Genomic DNA, 19,960 nt, shown 5'->3' with positions numbered 1-19,960 from the left:
GAGGTGAATTCTGAAAGTCATTATAATCGGCCGGGATTCCTTTGAAAATATTTCACCCATTTATATAATAATAGGATGCCAAAAGTACTGTTTGGTACATGGATCAAGTGGGTTTTAGGTCATCTGTCTGTTTCAACCAGGGGTCTTCAAGTTTGAAAATCCTAAGAGCCATTTTACCCCCAGCTCAACTAAATAAAAGTCTTAAAGAGCCACATATATTAGATAACTTTTTAATAAAACACAACTTATTTTGTTATATATCTACTACAGGAAATCTAATGCCATGTGCTTTTAGGGTTATAGAATAAGGAAAAAGAAAACATTTCATAAGCAGGAAGAGTGGATTTTCTTTTGTACTATTTGGGGAAAATAATGTTAAAAAATAAGTAGAATTAAAAATGAACTTTCCAAACCAGTGACAACAAAAATAGATCAAAAACATATTATTCTTTTTTTAATGTCATTTTGTCATGAATATTTGTTTAAAATCCTCAACCTTCAAAGACGGGTATATGTTAAGCCTTGAGGTATCATATGTTGTACATTTATGCTGTAGAAAAAACATGAACTGAATTGAATTTGACATTTTGAAAAAAAAAATGTCATTTCAATTCCAATAGTTAATAAAAAAAATTGCGTTTAAATACAATTTATAATTCAGCCATCAAAGGAGCCGTTTATAAAGTAGGGTTGTGTCTTCGACTTAAGTAAAATTTGTGTTTTCAGTGTTAAGATCAAGTCCCTCTTAGGGCTCAACCTGCTGGCCTTGGAGCCTTAAATATCAGCTGTTTGGTTAACTTATGCTTTAGTCTAGCTTTAGATTCAGGGGAGAAAACATTCAATGAAAGGTTAACTCAATCTGTTTGGAAAAATAGAACTCAAAATGACCACTTCCCTTTGGCAAAACACACCTGCATCCTCCATGTGCCCTTCGGAAATCAGCATCACTTAACTGACTTAATTATAATTGTCCCCTCTACACTACAGTCAATGTCAGCTGTGTCTTTTAATTCTCTAATCAGTGGTCTGCAGGACCACTATCACTGTGCCCATGCAGCTCTCTACTCAATACAGACATCCCTGAACACACACAGGCTGTTTTTTTGTCAAATGTTTTATTGAGTGTAGACATCTGGCCTACTGTAAAACATGCATTATCTGCAGGAGGGAGAGCAGAGCAGGTGGTATTGTCTCCTCTGTCAGCCGTGTCACTGCTGGCATCTGTGATGGAGATTAATGAAGTAACAGGGGAGTGATATGCTCCTTAAAATGCTGCTGTGATCCTCAATCCCGATCTCAAACAGAAAGACTGTCAGAGTTAATAGAAGCATATTTTGCTCTGGATCCTTCACACTACCACCAGAAATTATTCACACCCCTTTGTTTTTTCTCCATTTTGTGTTACTTTTTCTAAAATACATCTGAGGATTTGCCATCACACATATTTATGAACAGAACTCTGTAATATCAAAAAAGCTTTTTAGTGGGATGTGAAAATTATTAATGTAACACATCCATGGCTCGATATAATTCATTATAGCATCTTTGGCGAGACATAAGTGTTCTTGGGTCGTTCCTTACGAGCTTGGAACACCTACTAAGAGTATCTACCAATCCCCTTAGTTAAATAACACTGCCCTAGCATGATGTTGCTATCACCATGCTTGACAAGAGAGACTGCAGTGAGTTCCAGCACAAAAGCTTCTAAATTATGAAGATTATTAGCCCTAAAAATATAGGATATGTTTTTGCAAAATTCAAGCCGGCCACCAATTGTGTTTTAGTGAGCAGCTTCTGGTGCTTCCCCTGCTGCCATAGAGATCTGACTCACAAATAGTGCTAGCAAAAGGCAACCTTCTGGATGGTTCTTTACTGAAAAGAATATACTAACTGACCATTGATCCTGATCAATCCGCACCATCATTTAAATCTACATAGGGTTCTGCAGACAAAAGTACTTTTCAGGATATTTGGTAGATATATTTTTGTATTCCTCTGCAGTTTTAAGTTCCATAATTTTAAATTTCCATAAGGGAAAAAACCTGTCAAGTTTCAGAAATATATAAGAAACAGTGAAAAATTAAAAAGGTGTGACTACATACATACTTAACAGGTTTTTCATTTTTCTTTCTCTTTATAGGCTAGTTATCTTGTAAAAAAAATAAATAAATAAATAAATAAATTAACAGTTTCAGAATAAACCCGTTACATTGTGAAATTTGGAAAAAATGAAGGGGTGTGAATACTCTGTGGCACTTTGTTCACATTTGTATATCCATTGCCAAAAATAATGAAAAAAATAAAGTCAGCTGTGTAAACAACAATATTCCTCCTAAGTCACTTTTTCTTTGGTGCGTTTGGTGCATTGAATTTGAAAAAGATGATGTCTCCATCCTCAACCGTGTAGTTTCTTCCTTGCTGTCGGTATTTCCCAGCTGCCTGTAAGAAACCAAAAAAAAGATTTAATGGAATAACAGAAAACAGAATCGGCATTGCTTTATGATTACAATATACTAATAACATTAACTATTTGGGTTAATACATTATAAATTGTAGTAATATGCTGCAATCGCAGGGGTGCTGTGCTTCTAGAAAGCTTTTAAAGCAATAGCCAACGTTCCCACTTTTAATCTTGGGAAAGGAAAAAATAAAAAATAAAATGAAAAATAATTGGCACACTAAGGGGAGAAAAACTGACAGATGCATGAAAGATTGAATAAATTGATATTGCAACTTATTCAAACGTTTTTTTCTCCAATAACTCAGCATAACATAACAAGTTTTTCTGGTCAGGGAGGGGGTACGGGGCAGTTGGTGGTGATCAGATTTATTGGGGTGGCCATTGCACCTGTTCATGCCCTTTGGTGGTGCCACTGTGACTTGCATACATGGAAGAGGCGAACACACACACTGAATCAAACACACAGAAATGCGTGAGTGTTCTTTTCTCTCTAGGGTGCCTGAATTCCCACTGAGTGAGTAATCCTCTCGTCTGTCCATTTGAGCTTCGTGTGCACAGACACAAAATGTTAATAAGTCTTTGATTACAGCAATGTGAAACTTCTCAAGGAAACTAAATAAGTTCTAGCATTTCTTTTGTATACTGTAAGTGTTTGTTCTCCGTCCTGGCAAACTAAAAATAATTGACTTGAAGTGCTAACACAGACAGGTTTAAATGCATTCTGGTTCTGCACGGTGCACAATTAATTAGAGGAATCAATGTCTCTTTAAAAGGCTCAGGAGACCATTTAATCCAAGCTCAATACCACCAGAAACACAGGATGGAGAGGCAGACAGAGAAAAAAATCAATGGCTATTTGTGATTCCTGAGTACGTATTAAACCCGACACATCTAACTGGTTCATTTGCACTTGAAAGCAGCCATCTGGAGCAGCAAGCTTGGCTTAAGCAGATATGATTACTAATAATGTGATATCCCCGTACTCTGGCCCTATTCATGCAGCCTATTCCCACAACTGGCATTAAATAGCACAGACTTTAATGCCACAGTCAGAGACGCTCCATGTTCTTCTGAGGCTCAAAAAGAGATTAAAGAGAGAGCAAGCATTGAGGACCTGACACTCAGATCTCAACCCTGGATAACAATGGTGAGACCCCCCCAGAGACCAACACGACTCACTCTCTGTCAGCAGCTTATGGGGGGTGGGAACAATGCACTGCCACTGCATTAAATAATAAAAAATGTTTTAAAAAGGGGCTTGAATATTAAAGAGGTTTAAATGTTTTTTTAGTGCTTCCTTCCTCACAGGTCTCCACGGGTCTTTTGTGCAACCATAATTACATTAGCTGAGTTTGTAAGTGGGCACATGGAGTCGATGCTGAGGATAAAAAGATCGCACCAGCATGGCTTACGGCTACTGATCACAAGGTTTACAAAAGTGAAGCAAGTCATGTTAGTTTTCGTTTAATGAAACACAAATTTAATGGCGCTTGTTTAATCACAACTCTTCCTTGTGGCACTGTTCAGGTTGCTGATTAAAAACTAATGGCAGAGCCCAACTTCGGAACCGTTCTGACTTTTTAAAAAACAAAACAGCAGATGCAATTCTTAAAAAAAGGCCATGAAATACAGTGTGCTACAAAATTATTACCAATTATATGACAATCACATTGCAACCATCACTATGTGTGATAGTCCAACAAATAGCCTAATTCTAAAAGTGGAAGAAAAGGAGAATTTCAATGTTTTCAACCATTGGAAATCTGTGAAAAAAGTGTCTTTAATACCCTTCTCTCTGAAACCTCTAAATAAAATCCAGGGCCACCAACTGCCTTCAAAAGTCTCAAATTAGTTATTAAAGTCTAGTAGAGCACAACAGCTTCATAAAGACAAGGAAACACATCAAACAGCGTGGGAATAAGTTGTGAACAACTTTAAAGCAGGGTTAGTTTATAAATTTGACAAGTTCACATAATATGGCATAGTTGCAAACTGAACAAAATGCCATTTACCCCAAATTGCAACAAACATAAGGGAGCTCTGGTCAGAGGAAATAAAAATTGTAACTTTGGCCAACATGCAAATTACTTTTTCACGCATCACCCTGGACATACCATCACCATGGTGACACATGGTGCTGGTAGCATGTTGCTGCGGGTATGTTTATGTCTGAGACTTAAAAATGTTCAGTTTCTTGGAATCAGAATCAAAGAGAGGCAAAATATCTGGGACACCTATTTATTTTAATGAGTGAAATAATGATCAGGTTATTCATCACAAGTGATGTGGAATAAATAATAGTATAGTTTTATTTCAAACAGGTCTATCAAATTTAATCTCAAAGAAGCATTATTTACTATATGTTATTGAATTTATCATGATGCTGCACAAGAAGAGCCAAAAGATCACCTAGAAAACATGTAACTAAGACATGCAAGTCAAATTTTTGTGCTACCCATGCATGAAGCAGTCCTTATTTGAGGAATTTTACACTTTATTTAACTTGCCACTTTATATCACTGTCACATGTCTACAGTGGGGACTTAGTGAGGTAGAGCTCTAAGCTCACGGTACTCCGTACAGATCTGATAGACGCCTGGCGCGCTGAAGAAGTGCTTACTCTGAGTGTCTATGCCGAGCCAAAAGCAAGAGCTACCATCAGCCAGTTAGAACACATTGTGATAAAGATATGCACAGCTGGAGCACAATGGCAGTGTTTAGAGCCACAATCAGCTGGCTTGTCACTGGTGGTGCCTGAATGTGTGCAGTAATTTCTTCCCCTGAGTAAAGGTGAAGAAGAGTTTTCAGTCGGAGCTGCGTGGCGACTGTCAGCTCCACTGATCACGGGAGACTTCCCCTCATCTCCTCCGGCACACTAACTGCTCACCTTGACAGCGCTCTCGCTGCCCTCTTCTTTAAAATCCTGGAATTTCATTACTTCTGCCATAATGAAGCCCCTCTCGAAGTCCGTGTGGATCTTCCCCGCAGCCTGTGGAGCCTTAGTTCCTTTCTGTCACAGAGGAAGGAGAAGAGAGGACAAATGAATTGTTTTGGAGAAGATGGATTACAGCATGCGAGGGACATGGTGTTTGATAGGGTGATAGCAGTGTAATGACTCCGGGGGTGTTTTTTAAGGGGTATTCTTGCCTCTGTCCAGATTTCTGGATAGCTTTCCACTCAGTCGGCTGTGGCCTGCTAGGGCAGCCTGGACACCGATAAGGACTTAGCGCTGCTATCAATGCCTTCTGATTCCCATTCCTCAGCTGTATCGATTTCTGTCCAAGCAATCTTGTCTCATTGTGGGTCGCTGCTCAGCTCTCTGGTCATGACAGCAACAAGAACCAGTGTTGCAGTCAGAGGCTAAGGTGGTATAGACCTCACTCTATCGAGTCAAACTATTGAAATACACCAGAGTTTCAAATTCATGTTTAGCCTTCAGAGATATTACACCCATGTTGCAGTCAAATGTGGCATTTCCAAATCTCCTGTTTGACCGCAGAAATCTTTAAACATACTGCTTTTGAATTACTAATTATATCAAAGTGAATGATTAGCTGGTCAAATCAGTGGAATCACTTATGGTCAGCGGTGAGCAAAGTGTATGTTCAGAAAAGGGCCAAAGTGGACCCATGATGCTACAGATAAAAATTAGCTGATTATTAAAGGGGTGCTTTTGAGGCCCATTTGGGTTGATCAATGACTTATTCATTCAAAAAATAAAAGTGACTCAGTTTCCACTAAACATCTATAGTAAATAAAGGATCCTGACTAAATTAACATCTCTATTGGATAATGTCTCCCACCTTATGCATTAAGCTGTTGTAGAACTGGAGAGCTCCTTCTGTGACAGACTGCTGCACCCTAAATGCACCAGGGAGCGTTATCACAGATCCTTCCTCCCAGCAGCTGGAAGACTCTAAAACCACCACTGTTCCCTACAACCTCAAGAAGTTGCTACATTCATGCTGATTTTGCAGTTTCTACATTAGTCAGTTAAATAACATGCTGCTGTCATTTTGCACATCTCTGATGTTGTTGCTATTTTCAAATATCCATTACTGTGAAAATGTCCATAGCTGTATATTGGTTATGTATTCTCCAGGGGCATAGTATTTATATTGTTAATACATTTTACAGTACAATATTTTATTGTTTATCTTTTAATTCCACATTTGTGTGACCATTGTTTTCTATAATTTTTTTGCTGCTGTAAACATGAGAATTACCCCATTGTGGGACAATAATCGGAATTTCTATTCTATTCTAAAGGTAATTATTTATGCTGTTTTCTATGTAGTAATTTTACAAGTGTTTACAGTTGGTTTTACTGAACCAATCCCATGTTACCATTGGTATGATACTGAACAGTGTTAATTGTATAATTTACGACTTTTCACTTAGTCTGCTTGTTACCGTCACTGACCTCTAGGGGCTCTCTTCATGAGAGAGCTCTCTCTTTGTGTTTCAGGTCAACCCGTCTGGCACAGGTGCAACGTGTTGGAGCTCGTCAGCCATCCCATAAAGAGCTTCATACCAGAGATCTCAGGCTCCTTCTTTTTCTGTTGATCAGAAGTGATCTTGTCTGTAAGTGGACTGTTTATGTGGACTTGACTAGTTTTGCTGTGAGCATATTGTGAATAATTGTCTTAACTAAAGTGTTTCTCTTCACAGTGGAAGCTGGTAGGGGTCTCTGCTTACAAGGTAAAATCGATTTTTTTTTTTAGGAATAAGCATATTATTTTGACAGTTGTTTTGACTACACAACTTTGGGAGATTAGGTGAAGTGAGCGAGAAACTTTAAGATGAAAAGTCAGAATCTAGTGGTAGTTTTATTCTCCACAAAATATTTTAAGCTAATTCTGTATGAGTTGAAAAGCTTTGTAAAAATTTGGCTCCCAGACACAAGTGCTGAATGATGAAACGTGCCATTTATATGCCATGAAATGATGCGCGGAAATGACAAATGAGCCAAATAAGTGACATGGCTGCCGTGCATCATCGTGAGTCCTGCCTGTCGAGTCGCTCCACAGCTCCGTGCTCAGGAGCTGTTGAGTGGTTTTAATTATGTATATAATCAGGTTGGGGTCAACATATTTCATGCCACAAGAATGATGCGTATTTAATGACTCTAATACATTACCATCTATTTGCAATCTTACTGACGAAGTACTTGTGTGTTTAACTACCATTAATCAGCATCAAGGTTTTTTTTTTTTATCCGAGGCTTTACAGGAGAGCCACATTGTCCTAGTTAAGAGCTATGCAGAGTAGGCTGATAGATAATGGTCACCTCGAGGCTGCCTAATAAAGCATGTTAAAGAACTTAGGAACATGACATTACTGAGTGTAGTTTTTACAATACAAGATGTATTGGCTTAATATAGTTACTCACTGATGCTTACCTGACTGAATGCCCCTCACACACAAATCAAGGTTGGCTGTAATTACTTACACCGAGCAAACATACGCCTGTTTTTTAAGGATACCTTTGAAGCATTCGGGGGCTTTTATTGTAAATAGCAAGGACATCAGTCATCATGAGATAAATCCGGTGATGTCATCTGACTGAGCCATAAGCAGTGCTGAGTAAAAAAACAGGAAGTGAGCTCACCTTTACCTCAGGCCTGTGCACAGTTTAAGAGTCTTCACTAAATTACACATAAGAGGGAAGCATCTGTACAACTAGGGGCGTGGATTGGGGGGTGGGGGGTGGGGTGGGGTGTTTGTACAAATTTCAAAATGTTATGGTGCAGAAATATCCTGAAGCAACATCTAAAAAATACTTTTTTTTTTCAAACTTTGTATTTGATTTTCATTTCACTTCTATTTTACATCTAAAACCTTAAAAATAAATCTTACAGGTTTTGTTTTGTATAATTGCAACTAAAATCATAATGCTCTTATGGCCCTTAGCTTGGATCTGCTTTGCTGATATCTGATGAAGCACTTTACGTTTGCAACAACAAAAACAACTTCCAAAAATAACTGTAGAACACAACATTGGCATATACTCTGTCATATGCATTCATTTCTCACATTTTTATGTAATCCAAAAGTTGGTATTATTGGGACTGAAGGTGTAAAGATAACCTCTAATTGACATTATTACATAAAACAGTGGGAATGACTTCAGAAGTCATCAAATGATTGAATGTAGCTTGTGGGCTATATAGTCTCAGCAAATGTCTGATCTGTTCTGTTCATTGAAGGGCCAAGAGGTCTGTTAGAACTCTAGTGAACAAACAGCCTTGCACATGTCATATTAAGCTGTGTTTACAGACATTAAAGGAACACAGCAAGCATGAAAGAAGGTGCTCAGTTTGGCGAACATTAAAACTGCAACTCACCCTGAACCTACTGTAATTATGGTAAAGTGGTGGCAGCTTTATGCTGTGGGATTTCTTTTCTTAAGCAGGGACATTGAAGCTTGTCTAGCTGCTGGTTACAGGGGAATCCTGAAGAACACCTGCTAAATGTAGAGGAGGCAAAACACTTTAAATTTGGATGGATGTTCACCTCCAAGCAGGAAAAGAACCCTAAAAGTGGATGCTCAATGATATTTATCCAGCCTGACTGAGCTTAAGCATTTTATAACTAGTCAGTTAAAAGTAAAAGGTTGTTTCTGTGGGGATGAATATAAAGGTGCAAAACACTCTTTCAGATTTGCATGACAGCACAAATGTATGAAACAACCTAATTTCTTTTATATCTTTGTTCAAAATGTGAACTAACAAGGTACACTTTGCTTAGGTTTACACTTAAAAAAGGAATTTGAAATATCCGAAAGTTAAAAATAATAAAAATACAGCAAACCCATGAGGAGATTTAAAAAATGTCAGCACAAAAAACAAAACAAAAAAATCTTATCTCCTAGGTTACGATCTGTGCAACATAAGAGTTTCTTTTAAATGAAAGTCTGTTATATGTATCCATTCTGAGATTAATTCAATCTGCTTTAAATATATTTGAATTTTAAAAACAAAATTATAAAATACTAATTTTTTTAAAAATATTTTTATGCTGGCTTTTAAAATCTAAAATGTGATTCTCTTAAAGGAAAAAAAGCAGAGAAAACACACAATGCCAACATGCAAATCCAACATCTGTATTGATGTACATCCTGTGATCCCATTACGCAGAGCTCTTGGCGGGCAGGACTCTGTAAACTGAGACACACACGGAGGAGGAGCCCCCAGCAAGGCCCGCAAACAGTCGGATGAAAAGCGACATCAATTTTGGCACAGACACCCTCCGTCACACAGATTAGGCAGGCACAATGCAAGGCCTCCTTATCTCCAGCGGCAGGAGGAGGGCAGGCAGATCTGCACAGGATGGAAACATTCTCATGGACGTAATGGGCAAAATCAATTGTTGTCCTCCTCAATCAATGTGGGCCCCCACTTTCACCGTTCACCAGCTCACCAGTAATTGAAGTTATCCTCGGCCTGTAATGACTAGCTAAAGCACGACCATGACAAAGTTGGAAGTGTGTGATATCAGTGAGGGTGCCAGCAGGGTGGAACGCGGGATGCTGTGTGCGTGTTCACACCGCGGCGCTTACCCGGATGGTCCAGGCGCGAACCTCATCTGGGCCAGCGGTGAAGAAGTACTCAAGCTGCAGGGCTGCGTAGCCAGCCTTGATGATCTTGCTTAGGGCACTGATGGAGAGAAATTTAAGCCTGAATCAAAGGCTCTGAATTGTTTCATTATACTTCACTGACGCTGATGTCTAGGCAAAGTTAGCTCCAGTGGCAAAGCAACGTTTAATACAAACTCATTAAAGATGGGTCACTTCATTTCACATGAGACATTCAACTCTCCAATGGTTTGCATGATTAATTAGAATGCTTGTAGTCCCATTTAACATTTTTAAGAATTCAACTCGACACCTCGGTGTTAGCTGAGAAAAAGAGAAGGGAAAAAAATGTCTCCGCTGTCACAATTTTTCTCTCCATAGAGGTTTTCAGATGAGAACAATAAACCCAAAATGCACCAAGTTATAATTATACCTACAGATGACAGATGACAGTTAAAAACTTAATTTGGAGGAAAACCCTTTGACTGAGTTGTTCAGGAAGAAGAGGGATCCTTTGCTTTATAATGGTAATTACTCTGCCATTTATTATTCTATCAGCACATGCAATTAAAGGAGTGCATGGAGGACACAGCTGATAATAAAGTGTAGGGAGACTGAATGCTAATTAACCTCTGCGTCTTGTGCTCTTTGCAGTATTTCTGTCTCTCTTCTTCGTTAATGTCCTGTAGTCGACTCTCCAGGTTGCCGCTGAAGGGGATGACCAAGGCTCCGGGGTCGTGACTGTCCACCCACTCCTTGATTTTCACCAGCCTGATGGAGAAACATCAGCCACAATGAGAGGGGATTATTTTTTATGGGCTCAGAAATGCACATTGGAGAAAGGAGCAGAGAATAGGAATATATATTTTTAGGAGGCCATCTTTCAGAGAGATTAGAAATATTTTTTTTTTAATGAAGATACTGGAGGAAAGAAAGTGAAAACATGATCTCTTTTTATTTAGATGTGCACGTTAAAAGACACCTAAATATGTTGAGAGTACAAGGATTAAACATACAGTATTATAAGTATTAGCTTTCATTGTGTAGAAAAATATTTTTTTTTGCATTTGTAGATATGTAATAATACATATTAGCTTAATTACCCTATCATCATCATCATCATCATCACTTAATCATTGTTAGTAATTGATCATTTTTTCTAATTTAATCATGAGCCCACTGCTTAGGTTAGGTGTAAGTAAAAAAATTAATTTCAATACATGTGATTCTTATGAAAAATGGATCCATGTAACGAACTTAAATCTGCTTAATATGGCATGACATATATTGATTATATATATTGATATAATCTATTGATTCTGAGGATATTTTCTCCACTTGTAAGTTGCACGGAAAAGCTAAGAGTTTATTATAAAGATCCTTTCATTTGTTGATACATATAAAAACATTTATGAAGGGGCGTAAAAATATATGATTTTGATTAAATAAATAAAACGTACAATGGAAAAAAAATCCAACCTTAAATTTAAGAATATTATTCATTATATTTTTTTTTTCAAATACTCTGTTATTCAGTTCGAAGTACGTTGCCTGCCGCAGCTCTGCTGGACAAATGACTACCTGCTAAACTAGGGCTCTACAATAAATTTTTGCAATGAGGCATATTTGCAATCTGGCTATGCACAAATCTTTGCTGGAAATAAGGGTACATCACACGATGTTAGAATAAAAAGAGAATTTATATATTTTTTTTTCAACTTTTTATTACAGCGTACAGAAACATCTGCCTTTTACAAATTACTGATTAGAGAAATAGAACAATAATTTGATACATTTGTTAGTAAAACTTCCTTAGAAATAAGCCATAAGCATTAACAAAAACAACTGAGTAAAATGGTTAAAAAATAAAATATAATTGTTTAATAAATGTCTCTCAGATATTGATTTAATTCTCTAAGTTGAACTGCTGAATCATGTTTGATTAAAAAAAAAAAGAATAGCAATATTGATGTATTATAAATAAAAAAGATGAAATTTATAACTATCAATGATAACATAAACCTTTAGGCACCAGTTGTAACAGAAACATGAGCTTTCCAAAGGTTCCAAGGTCCTCAGTGAATGTGCAATAATTGGCACTGGGGGACTGCATGGGCTACCTTGACTGCGTACATAATACGAAGGTTTTGTTGCATATTGGCAACAATGGGCAGGAAGAGATTAAGTAAGAAGAAACTCTGGATTAGTATAGCTGTTGTGTGACGTCTAGATAACATAAGTTACATTGCAAACCTGTACTATGCTTTCACACTTCTTATTGCACATTTTCCCCTAAAATAATGGTGCATTGAGCTACACAGAGTCCAATACGGCTTAGTAAACATGTCTCTTCAGTGTCTGAATACAGACCTATCACCTTGTACTCTCATGGGCATAAGTACAACAATTATAGAAATCCCAAACTGCAAAAAAAAAAAAAAAAACTTTCTGTTTGAGTATCAAGTCAGTCTTGGGCCCAATTGTTAAACTGAGCATATTAAAAATTGAACCTTTCAAAGAGACCATCTATGTCCTGTAGACACAAGAGGCTTAATTTGAACTTGTTTGCCATTACGTGACCTTCAGATAATTTTTGGATGGAACATTTTTTTTTCCTCTTCAAATCAGACCCCCAGACTTTAAAATGAAGTTCTAAATCTGATACACATATCTGCTGTGTTCCTATCCGACCAAAACCGGAGCATTCATGTTGCATTAGATTTTTCTATCTCTGCTGAAATATGTCACATGTCACAGTTTTGCTTTAGAAGTAGAAAGATGTTGCCCAATCAAATCAAATACAAAATATAGAAGAAACAAGCAGGCAACATACAGTAGAGAGAGGTTGACAGAATGTATCTGATACACACTGAGTTAAAACCACGTCTACATCCGTTAAAGTGTGCCGCGTATGGCATCAAATCCTCTGTTTACGCAGCTCACAGCTCAGGACTGTATGCTACTGCTTGTTTTACAATTAAATTATTCTGTCTATAACAGTGCAAACAAAACTCTAGTCACATCTCATGTTCTACTGTGAGTGGACAAGGCAGTTTGAAATTGAATAAATAAACTGAATGTAAGCAGATCTTGATGAATCTGAGGCAACATGAAAACAACTTCTGGTTTAAACCTGCTTTAGAATACAGTCAGAGCCTAAACAGCTTAAACTGTGACTAACAAGGCTTGGCAAGAAACCAAGTTACTCTTGCCAGAAGGCATAAAGAGGAGGATGGGATAGGAGGTGAATAAATATGGCAGGTATCAATAAGGGGTGTGATTTTATAGCTGAGAGTGATAAATATCTATTAAAAAATCCATTGTAACTAAATATCCTACTGAAATTCAGCTAAAAGGGACAATATTTCAATAGATAACAATGAAGCCAAACAGATTACTACAGAGGAAATTGAATTTACCTGCAGGGTGTTAAATAAACATTAACCCAGAGCCTGGAGGGAAAAGAACATATAAGCACTTAGATTTCCTTACTTTTAAAGGTCTTTGTCACTTCATTTTTTTGTCTCCCTGTTCCAGCAGGACACCTGACATTGCAGGACAAAGATTTCCTCACATTTAATGGCAACCCTCAGTCAGAACAATACAAGGGGGTAAGGGCAATTATGAGATTAGCCCCGCAAGCTTCGAGGCTGGGATTGGATGGATCGCAAAGAGCAGCATCGCACAAATCCATTTTCACACGTTGGCTCCCAGATTGATTCTAAGGGGGTCCCTGTCATTATGGGTAATCCTGGTTTCCTGTTTAAAGGCCCCATAAGGAATCAAAGACTGGGGCCTCAATATCAGATCTGTTCTCATAACAATGTCTTCGGAAATATCGCCTGCAGCACCAGATCACTACTTCTAACTGATGATGATCAATATACAACACATAACACACATGGGAGAACGCAGTTTGCTTTGACTGAATGCTGTTTAAGTGTCAGTTCGTTTCTCAGTTTACATGCACAGCTATTAAAAGCAATAACCCAATATTTCCCTTTTCTTTCTGCATTTTAAATAAAGGTGGCAACCAAAGTCTCGGAGGATAGCAAGAAAAAAGCCAAAAAGCCTAAAAACACAGGAGATGGAGGGCTGCACCTTGAGGGGGGAAAAATCCAATCTGAGATAATAACAGCTGTAGTTTGTCACTTTTAGCTGCACAGCTGTCTATTTGGTGGCACGTTATTTGCATTCCTCAGGTATTGCTTTCTCTACAGGCAGTTTGAATAACGATTCACAAATCACTCTCTCCACACCAGTCAAGGGCTGTGATCCTTTGAATAGACCATTGTACCTGGGACTGTAATTGGTGAAGACTTTGACAGAGCTGAGCCGAGTCGGCCGGGGAACAAAGAGCCTATTGGTGGAGGGCTGAGGGATGATTTTAATAATGTGAAGCCGAGACAGAGAATGTGAGCCGCAAATGAGCACCGGGGGTCTCTGGGTCCTTACACTGAGTGACATAGGAGCAGACAAACACCTTGCCATGAGGGAACATGAAACACCCCCTTGCCTCAACTCCAGAAACAAAGCGCTGTCAATTAAGAGCTTTGATGCACGGTCAACACTGCACCAGAAAGCACTTCTGTCAGCATCGCCACGACATCCTGGTCTTACTTTACTATGTGTATTTATGCGGCTTCCAATTATTTATGTGTATGTTCAAAATTGATGAAATATTTATGTAAACCCTGCTTTCGTTTCCATTTTATGTGTTTTTGTGGAGATTTCCAAACTACTTTCTTCTCTTTTAGTTAGAATGTATAAACCCAACAACAAAAGCTATGAATAACCAATTCCTTTAGTTAGATTCACTTTTGAAAGCTTTTACAACTCTGAAGAAGGACTGTTTGAGAGTAAGTGTCTCTTGTCAGTCTCCCATTATGTTCCAATGCTGAGTGCCATCTCTCACTGCTCTGCTAATAGACAGATTCAGCACTTTCTGGTCCTGATATCCCCCTCTGAACAAATGATGCCTGAAATTTTTATTCTCTTTATAATGGAACTTCAATGGCCTTGGCTGCAAATCAAGTGGAAATTTTTGCATATCAAGTGGGAAAAATTAAATGTTAACCACGTTTTAATGTGATTAAGGGTGACAGGGACATTATTTCTGCTAATCATTCAGCGACATGAAGTCTTCAAACAAGGCAAAGGCGCACGCCATGTTTGCCTCTTTTTCCTTTGGATTACAGAGAGAATACTAGCTTTGCTGCCCACATTTAACTCAAACTTTTCTGAAATATTCCCCATGCATGCATTTTTTTTTTTTCAAACAAGGGAAACAGGTCCATATGAAAGCCTTGTTTTAATCTGGAAGTACCTTGTAAAAACACTCATACACCCTCAACTTTTCCACACAAAAATTTGGTGAGGGCCCAAAACACAATACCACATCATTATAATACAGTTCAGCTAAGTTATAACTTTATTGATTCTAAGTATAAATCCAGCTGTTCTGCAAAGAACTCAGAGGTTTGCTAAAAAACATAAGTGAACAAAGGGCATCATGAAGACCAAAGAAGAACCAAGTAGCATTCTTGACTATGGCAACTCCAGAGGAGCTGCAAAGACTCACAACTCAGGCTGGAGAGCAACTGCAGGGTGCAAACGGTTGAAAATTAGGAAATTTACACTTTTAGGTTTCAGAAGCAGTATTGCTTTTGCTCTGTGATGTACAAGAAGACAAAAAGACAAAGAAGAAAATCAGTTTAACTGGTCCCTGTGGCTACTTTTCTGTTAAAATGTAGATGTGCACCTATATTTCTTTACTGTTCCATATAGCCCCAGGAGATATTCTAAAACATTTTAAGAGAGGTGTTTAAAACGTTAAAAATGGCTCCAATAATTTATTTATTTTTCCCTCATTTTCTTCTGTTTAAATGTGCTGCTCTCATATCCTCTTCAATCTTTTGGTACCCCCGAGAAAGACAGGCATTCACTCTAAAAACAAACTGCCCCAGGACCGATATAGATGGTGGCGGGACCGGCATTTGTAACTGTGCCAGGGTCCATTTCAGGGTCCTAGATTGGGCTCACAGTTGTGTGATTAGTTCTGGAAATCTGACTCTCCCTGAGCATGTGTGGGTTCTCTCCGGGTACTCCAGCTCCCTCCCACAGTCCAAAAACATGATTTAGGTAAATTGGTTTCTCTAAATTCTCCTTAGGTGTGAGTGTGTGCATGAATGGTTGTTTGTCCTGTCTCTGTGTTGTCCTGCGATGGACTGGCGACCCGTCCTGGGTGGACCCCGCCTCTCGACCGTAAATAGCTGGAGATAGGCACCAGCATCTCTTGCGACCCCACTTGGGACAAGCGTGACGGAAAATGGATGTTTGGATGGAGAGTCTGAGCAAGATATAGATTTTATACAGGCTAACTTGTCGTATTCACATTAGGGTGTAAATGCGATCTCTACAGTTACTAGTTTGTAACCTAGGTGCAGCCGTAAAGCTAATAGGTCTGCCTCCATACAAATACCACCTGCTCCTATATAATTATGAACAGCAATTTCTAAGGCAACCCAAACATAAAGACTTTCAGTTACAAGATAAAAATAAAATACATTTGAATAATATTTCTGTCAGCAAATCCCTGTAAATATTACACAGCAGAGCTTTAAATTTGTTCCAAAGGTTTGGTGTAAAAGCGGTGTTAGTTTTGAAATACCCTTTTAGAAATAGAGAGAGAAACCCTATTTGCAGTCTTCTCCAAGCCATATACAGGGGGCATGGTAAACAAACTTTTTTGTCTTCCTAACATGGTTGTCCATAACATAAAACACAATGTTGTACATCGAGATTTCTGGTTGTAATGTGGAAATGTGAAAGAAATTCAAAAGTTATGAATATTTTTGCAAGGCTCTGCATATCAAAAACAAACAGCTATTGATTTAATGGCTGTTTCATTTACAGTGCTCCCATGCTAAAACACAACATTGCAAATAATGAGGAAAACAAACAAACAATTGAACCATCCACAACAGATTGGCTGTGAATAGTGACGTCCCACAGGGGGCCACCCTCTGGAGCTTATTTGTCATTCTTTGTGTGGGAATCCTAAGGGGGGATAATGCCTGTCTCTCTGTATGCCCGGGGCTTTCCTTGGCTTTGTCCCAGCTTTGATCTGCTTAAACGGCTCAGGAGGGGAAAACAATGGCACTTTTTTTTTAAGAACAGGCAAAGCTCTACCTGAGACAATAACCTGCATCTGTACACAGGTAGACTTTATTAACGAGAGGCACCAGTTAAGCCACTAAGAGGTGGGTCACCACCTCCAGTTTGAGTTTTTCTTTCAAATGCATCTGAATGCTGAGAGGCCAAAAAAGTAATCTGGTCCGTGCCTGCAGGTGAAGGTTCCAGCACCTAAATCTGAGCAATTTACACATAAACTAAAAGTCCTCTATTCTTTTGGCCTCAGGTTGACAAATTTGAGTCATTTATGCTGTAAGGATTTTGCAGCGTGCTATCTCCTCCTCTGTTTGCTCTGTTTAGGAAGACAGAAATGAGAGGCATGAGCTCATGGCAGCTTTTGAGGCTGGGAAGTCAGAGTCTCTGTGGGATGCTTTTCATCCTCCCAGTGGTGAGCTCCTGAGCGACAAGAGTGCACACGCTTTTTACTCCCTGTGGCCATAGCTGCACAGAAAAAACATAAGACATCAGCCTCTGAGCAACACACATACACACAAGCACTTTATCCCCAATATTATCAACTTCTTTCAGCCTTCAAAGCAATGCTAGGCTGAAGGGAGAGAACAAGGTGCACGCACAATGGGAGCAGCTTTAATTAAGAGCATCATATTTCTAACAAACCTTGAGGGTGTGCTGGTAACAAGCTTTTTTAAAAGGAACTTTATTTTCTTTGATATTTGCAGCCATTAAATTTCCAAACTTTAATATCCAACCACACTACAAAAGGCCTAACAAACCGCTGGTTCCAGTTGTTGTCTTCAAAATGGTTGTCGAAGCAACGTTTTCAGAGCTAGATCACAGTTTAGGGGTGTTTATAAGTGGGTGAGAATAAGGAGAAGGCAAACATTATGAATTCAACCCCGAAAGAGTACAATCTGCATCACCAAATTTTTTCTCTATATGGGGTATCCATGCTGTCATTTATGGCGGTTGACTGGGCGAGAGAAAATAAGGGGGCTGGGGTAGAGAGGGGGGGGTCATCAAGATGTGACAATTGTGACAAGAGCAGGCAAAGTGTAGCGCCGACGAACACCACACAGATTTCTCCATCTTGTCTCCTTTTTTTTTTTTTCCCTTCTTCAGGATGACAGCTTAATGTCTACCACATGCAATATTTATTCTCATCGTGTGTCAGACTGTCTAGCTGTCCCAGGGAGTACAAAGAATGCCACTTATTAGAATAAAAGCCGAAGGAAGGTAATCAAGGACATATGTAGCATCAGCCCATCATGCCCCCCTGCTTACAGTCCAACATCTTTTTTTTTTTTTTTTTTTTCCACCATTCATAACAGTTAAATAAAAATCTTGATAATAAGCTTTCAGGAGCTCTATGTGGCAACACTAAATTCATTTATTTGTCTCATTAAGGGGACTGAGGCTGCAGGAGACTCTCTGTGGCATGCCTGTTTGCTCTTAACTTTATCAGACAAAAAAATAAAATAAAAAGCACCGTGCAGCAAAACGGGAGCAATAGGACTCTTTCATTAGGAAAAGTTGACTCTCACCGACATTTCTTTTGTCTGTAAAATGTCAAACGTTTGGCTTTACAGGTGAGTAATTCCCAGGGTGCCTTCAAAAGGGAGTAAGGATGCCGTTACTGCACAGGTGTCTAAAAGCATAATGAACTGCAGGGGACCCACTCTGTCTCCCTTTACACTAAGGTGTGATTAAATGGGAAGGATTCAGAAGTAAGCGATTATTATTATTTTTTTTATTTTTTTTTACCAAACTGCTCTCTGACATCACACAGGTCTTATTGTGTCACATTAAAGCTCTTAGATGCACCGCACTCCCCAATGTCCCAAATAAATCTGAACATTCTTTTGCAAACCATGAAACTGATTGATGCTAGGTTGGTTAATTAATAATCTACTGACTAAATTACCTGTTAAAAAATATAATTGAACCTTTCTCTCATTTTTCTGGCAGAGTGGTAACACTGATGGTGGTCCAGTTCTGTAGTTGGTGCTAATCCAATTATCTTTACTGCAAATCAAAATTCACCCTTGTATTATTTAGAAGTTGATATGAGATTTAAAAAAACCCTACTTACATTTAAGAACAACTGCTTAGTGACATGTGAACGGTTATTTTTGTAAACAATTTTTTCACCTAATTCACAAGTTTCAACAGATGCAGGTGCAACCAGGTCAGTTGACTGATGCCCAGGTTATGGGGTAGCCCTGAAACAGCCTCTTCCATCTTTGGCCAAAATTTTTCCACCATTAAGAAATGGTATGGCAGCTCTCACCTGAGGAGCACGCTTACAGTAAAGTCACTGGAACAGCTTAACTTTGGATCTCTGTCCCCTGTAAAAAGTCTGCTATATGTTTAGGCAGTCACACCTTAAAAGCGCTCTAATTACTCTAACATTCTCACCAGTTTCTGTCTGTGATTTGTTCTCTATCTTTGCTAGGTGAAGTTGTAACTACGACTGGACCAACAGGTATTGTTAAGAAGCTACAATGTATTGAATTTGACTGACGTGACTAGTAGGTTTGTCCAGGGTTCTATCAGGCAGGTGCTGCTGCTGTGGAGGACAATAAATAGACTTTCCTGCTGTACAGCCTCTACTGCTGAAGAAAGATTTTGACCATAAAAGTTTGTGCTCAAATCTAAACACAAGCAGAAGTCTGTAAATGGAATCAACAGTGACTGGAGCATGTATGGAAAGCTGAAACTGCCACATATTCAATAGTTTAAAAAGTGGCAAGATTTATATTTGTAAATGT

The 19,960-nt window shown here is 38.6% G+C and overlaps 1 protein-coding gene across 1 annotated transcript in view; it reads right to left on the bottom strand.

Annotated features, from left to right (window-relative positions):
* Positions 1 to 365: 365 nt before the first annotated feature.
* Positions 366 to 19,960, bottom strand: part of ola1 (Obg-like ATPase 1) — a 63,665-nt gene continuing 44,070 nt past the window's right edge. The window contains exons 8-11 of the mRNA XM_015376306.1: positions 10,668 to 10,808; positions 10,023 to 10,119; positions 5,349 to 5,471; positions 366 to 2,439 (exon numbers count right to left, since the gene is read on the bottom strand). Of these exons, the coding sequence (XP_015231792.1) occupies positions 2,338 to 2,439; positions 5,349 to 5,471; positions 10,023 to 10,119; positions 10,668 to 10,808 (463 nt within the window). The 3' untranslated portion in view covers positions 366 to 2,337. The remainder of the gene's footprint in view (positions 2,440 to 5,348; positions 5,472 to 10,022; positions 10,120 to 10,667; positions 10,809 to 19,960) is intronic.

This window comes from Cyprinodon variegatus, unplaced genomic scaffold (assembly GCF_000732505.1).
Source record: "Cyprinodon variegatus isolate N-32 unplaced genomic scaffold, C_variegatus-1.0 Scaffold132, whole genome shotgun sequence".
Classification (NCBI taxonomy): Eukaryota; Metazoa; Chordata; class Actinopteri; order Cyprinodontiformes; family Cyprinodontidae; genus Cyprinodon; species Cyprinodon variegatus.
Note: the sequence above shows the minus strand (reverse complement) of the source record. Positions and strands in the feature narration are given on the sequence as shown.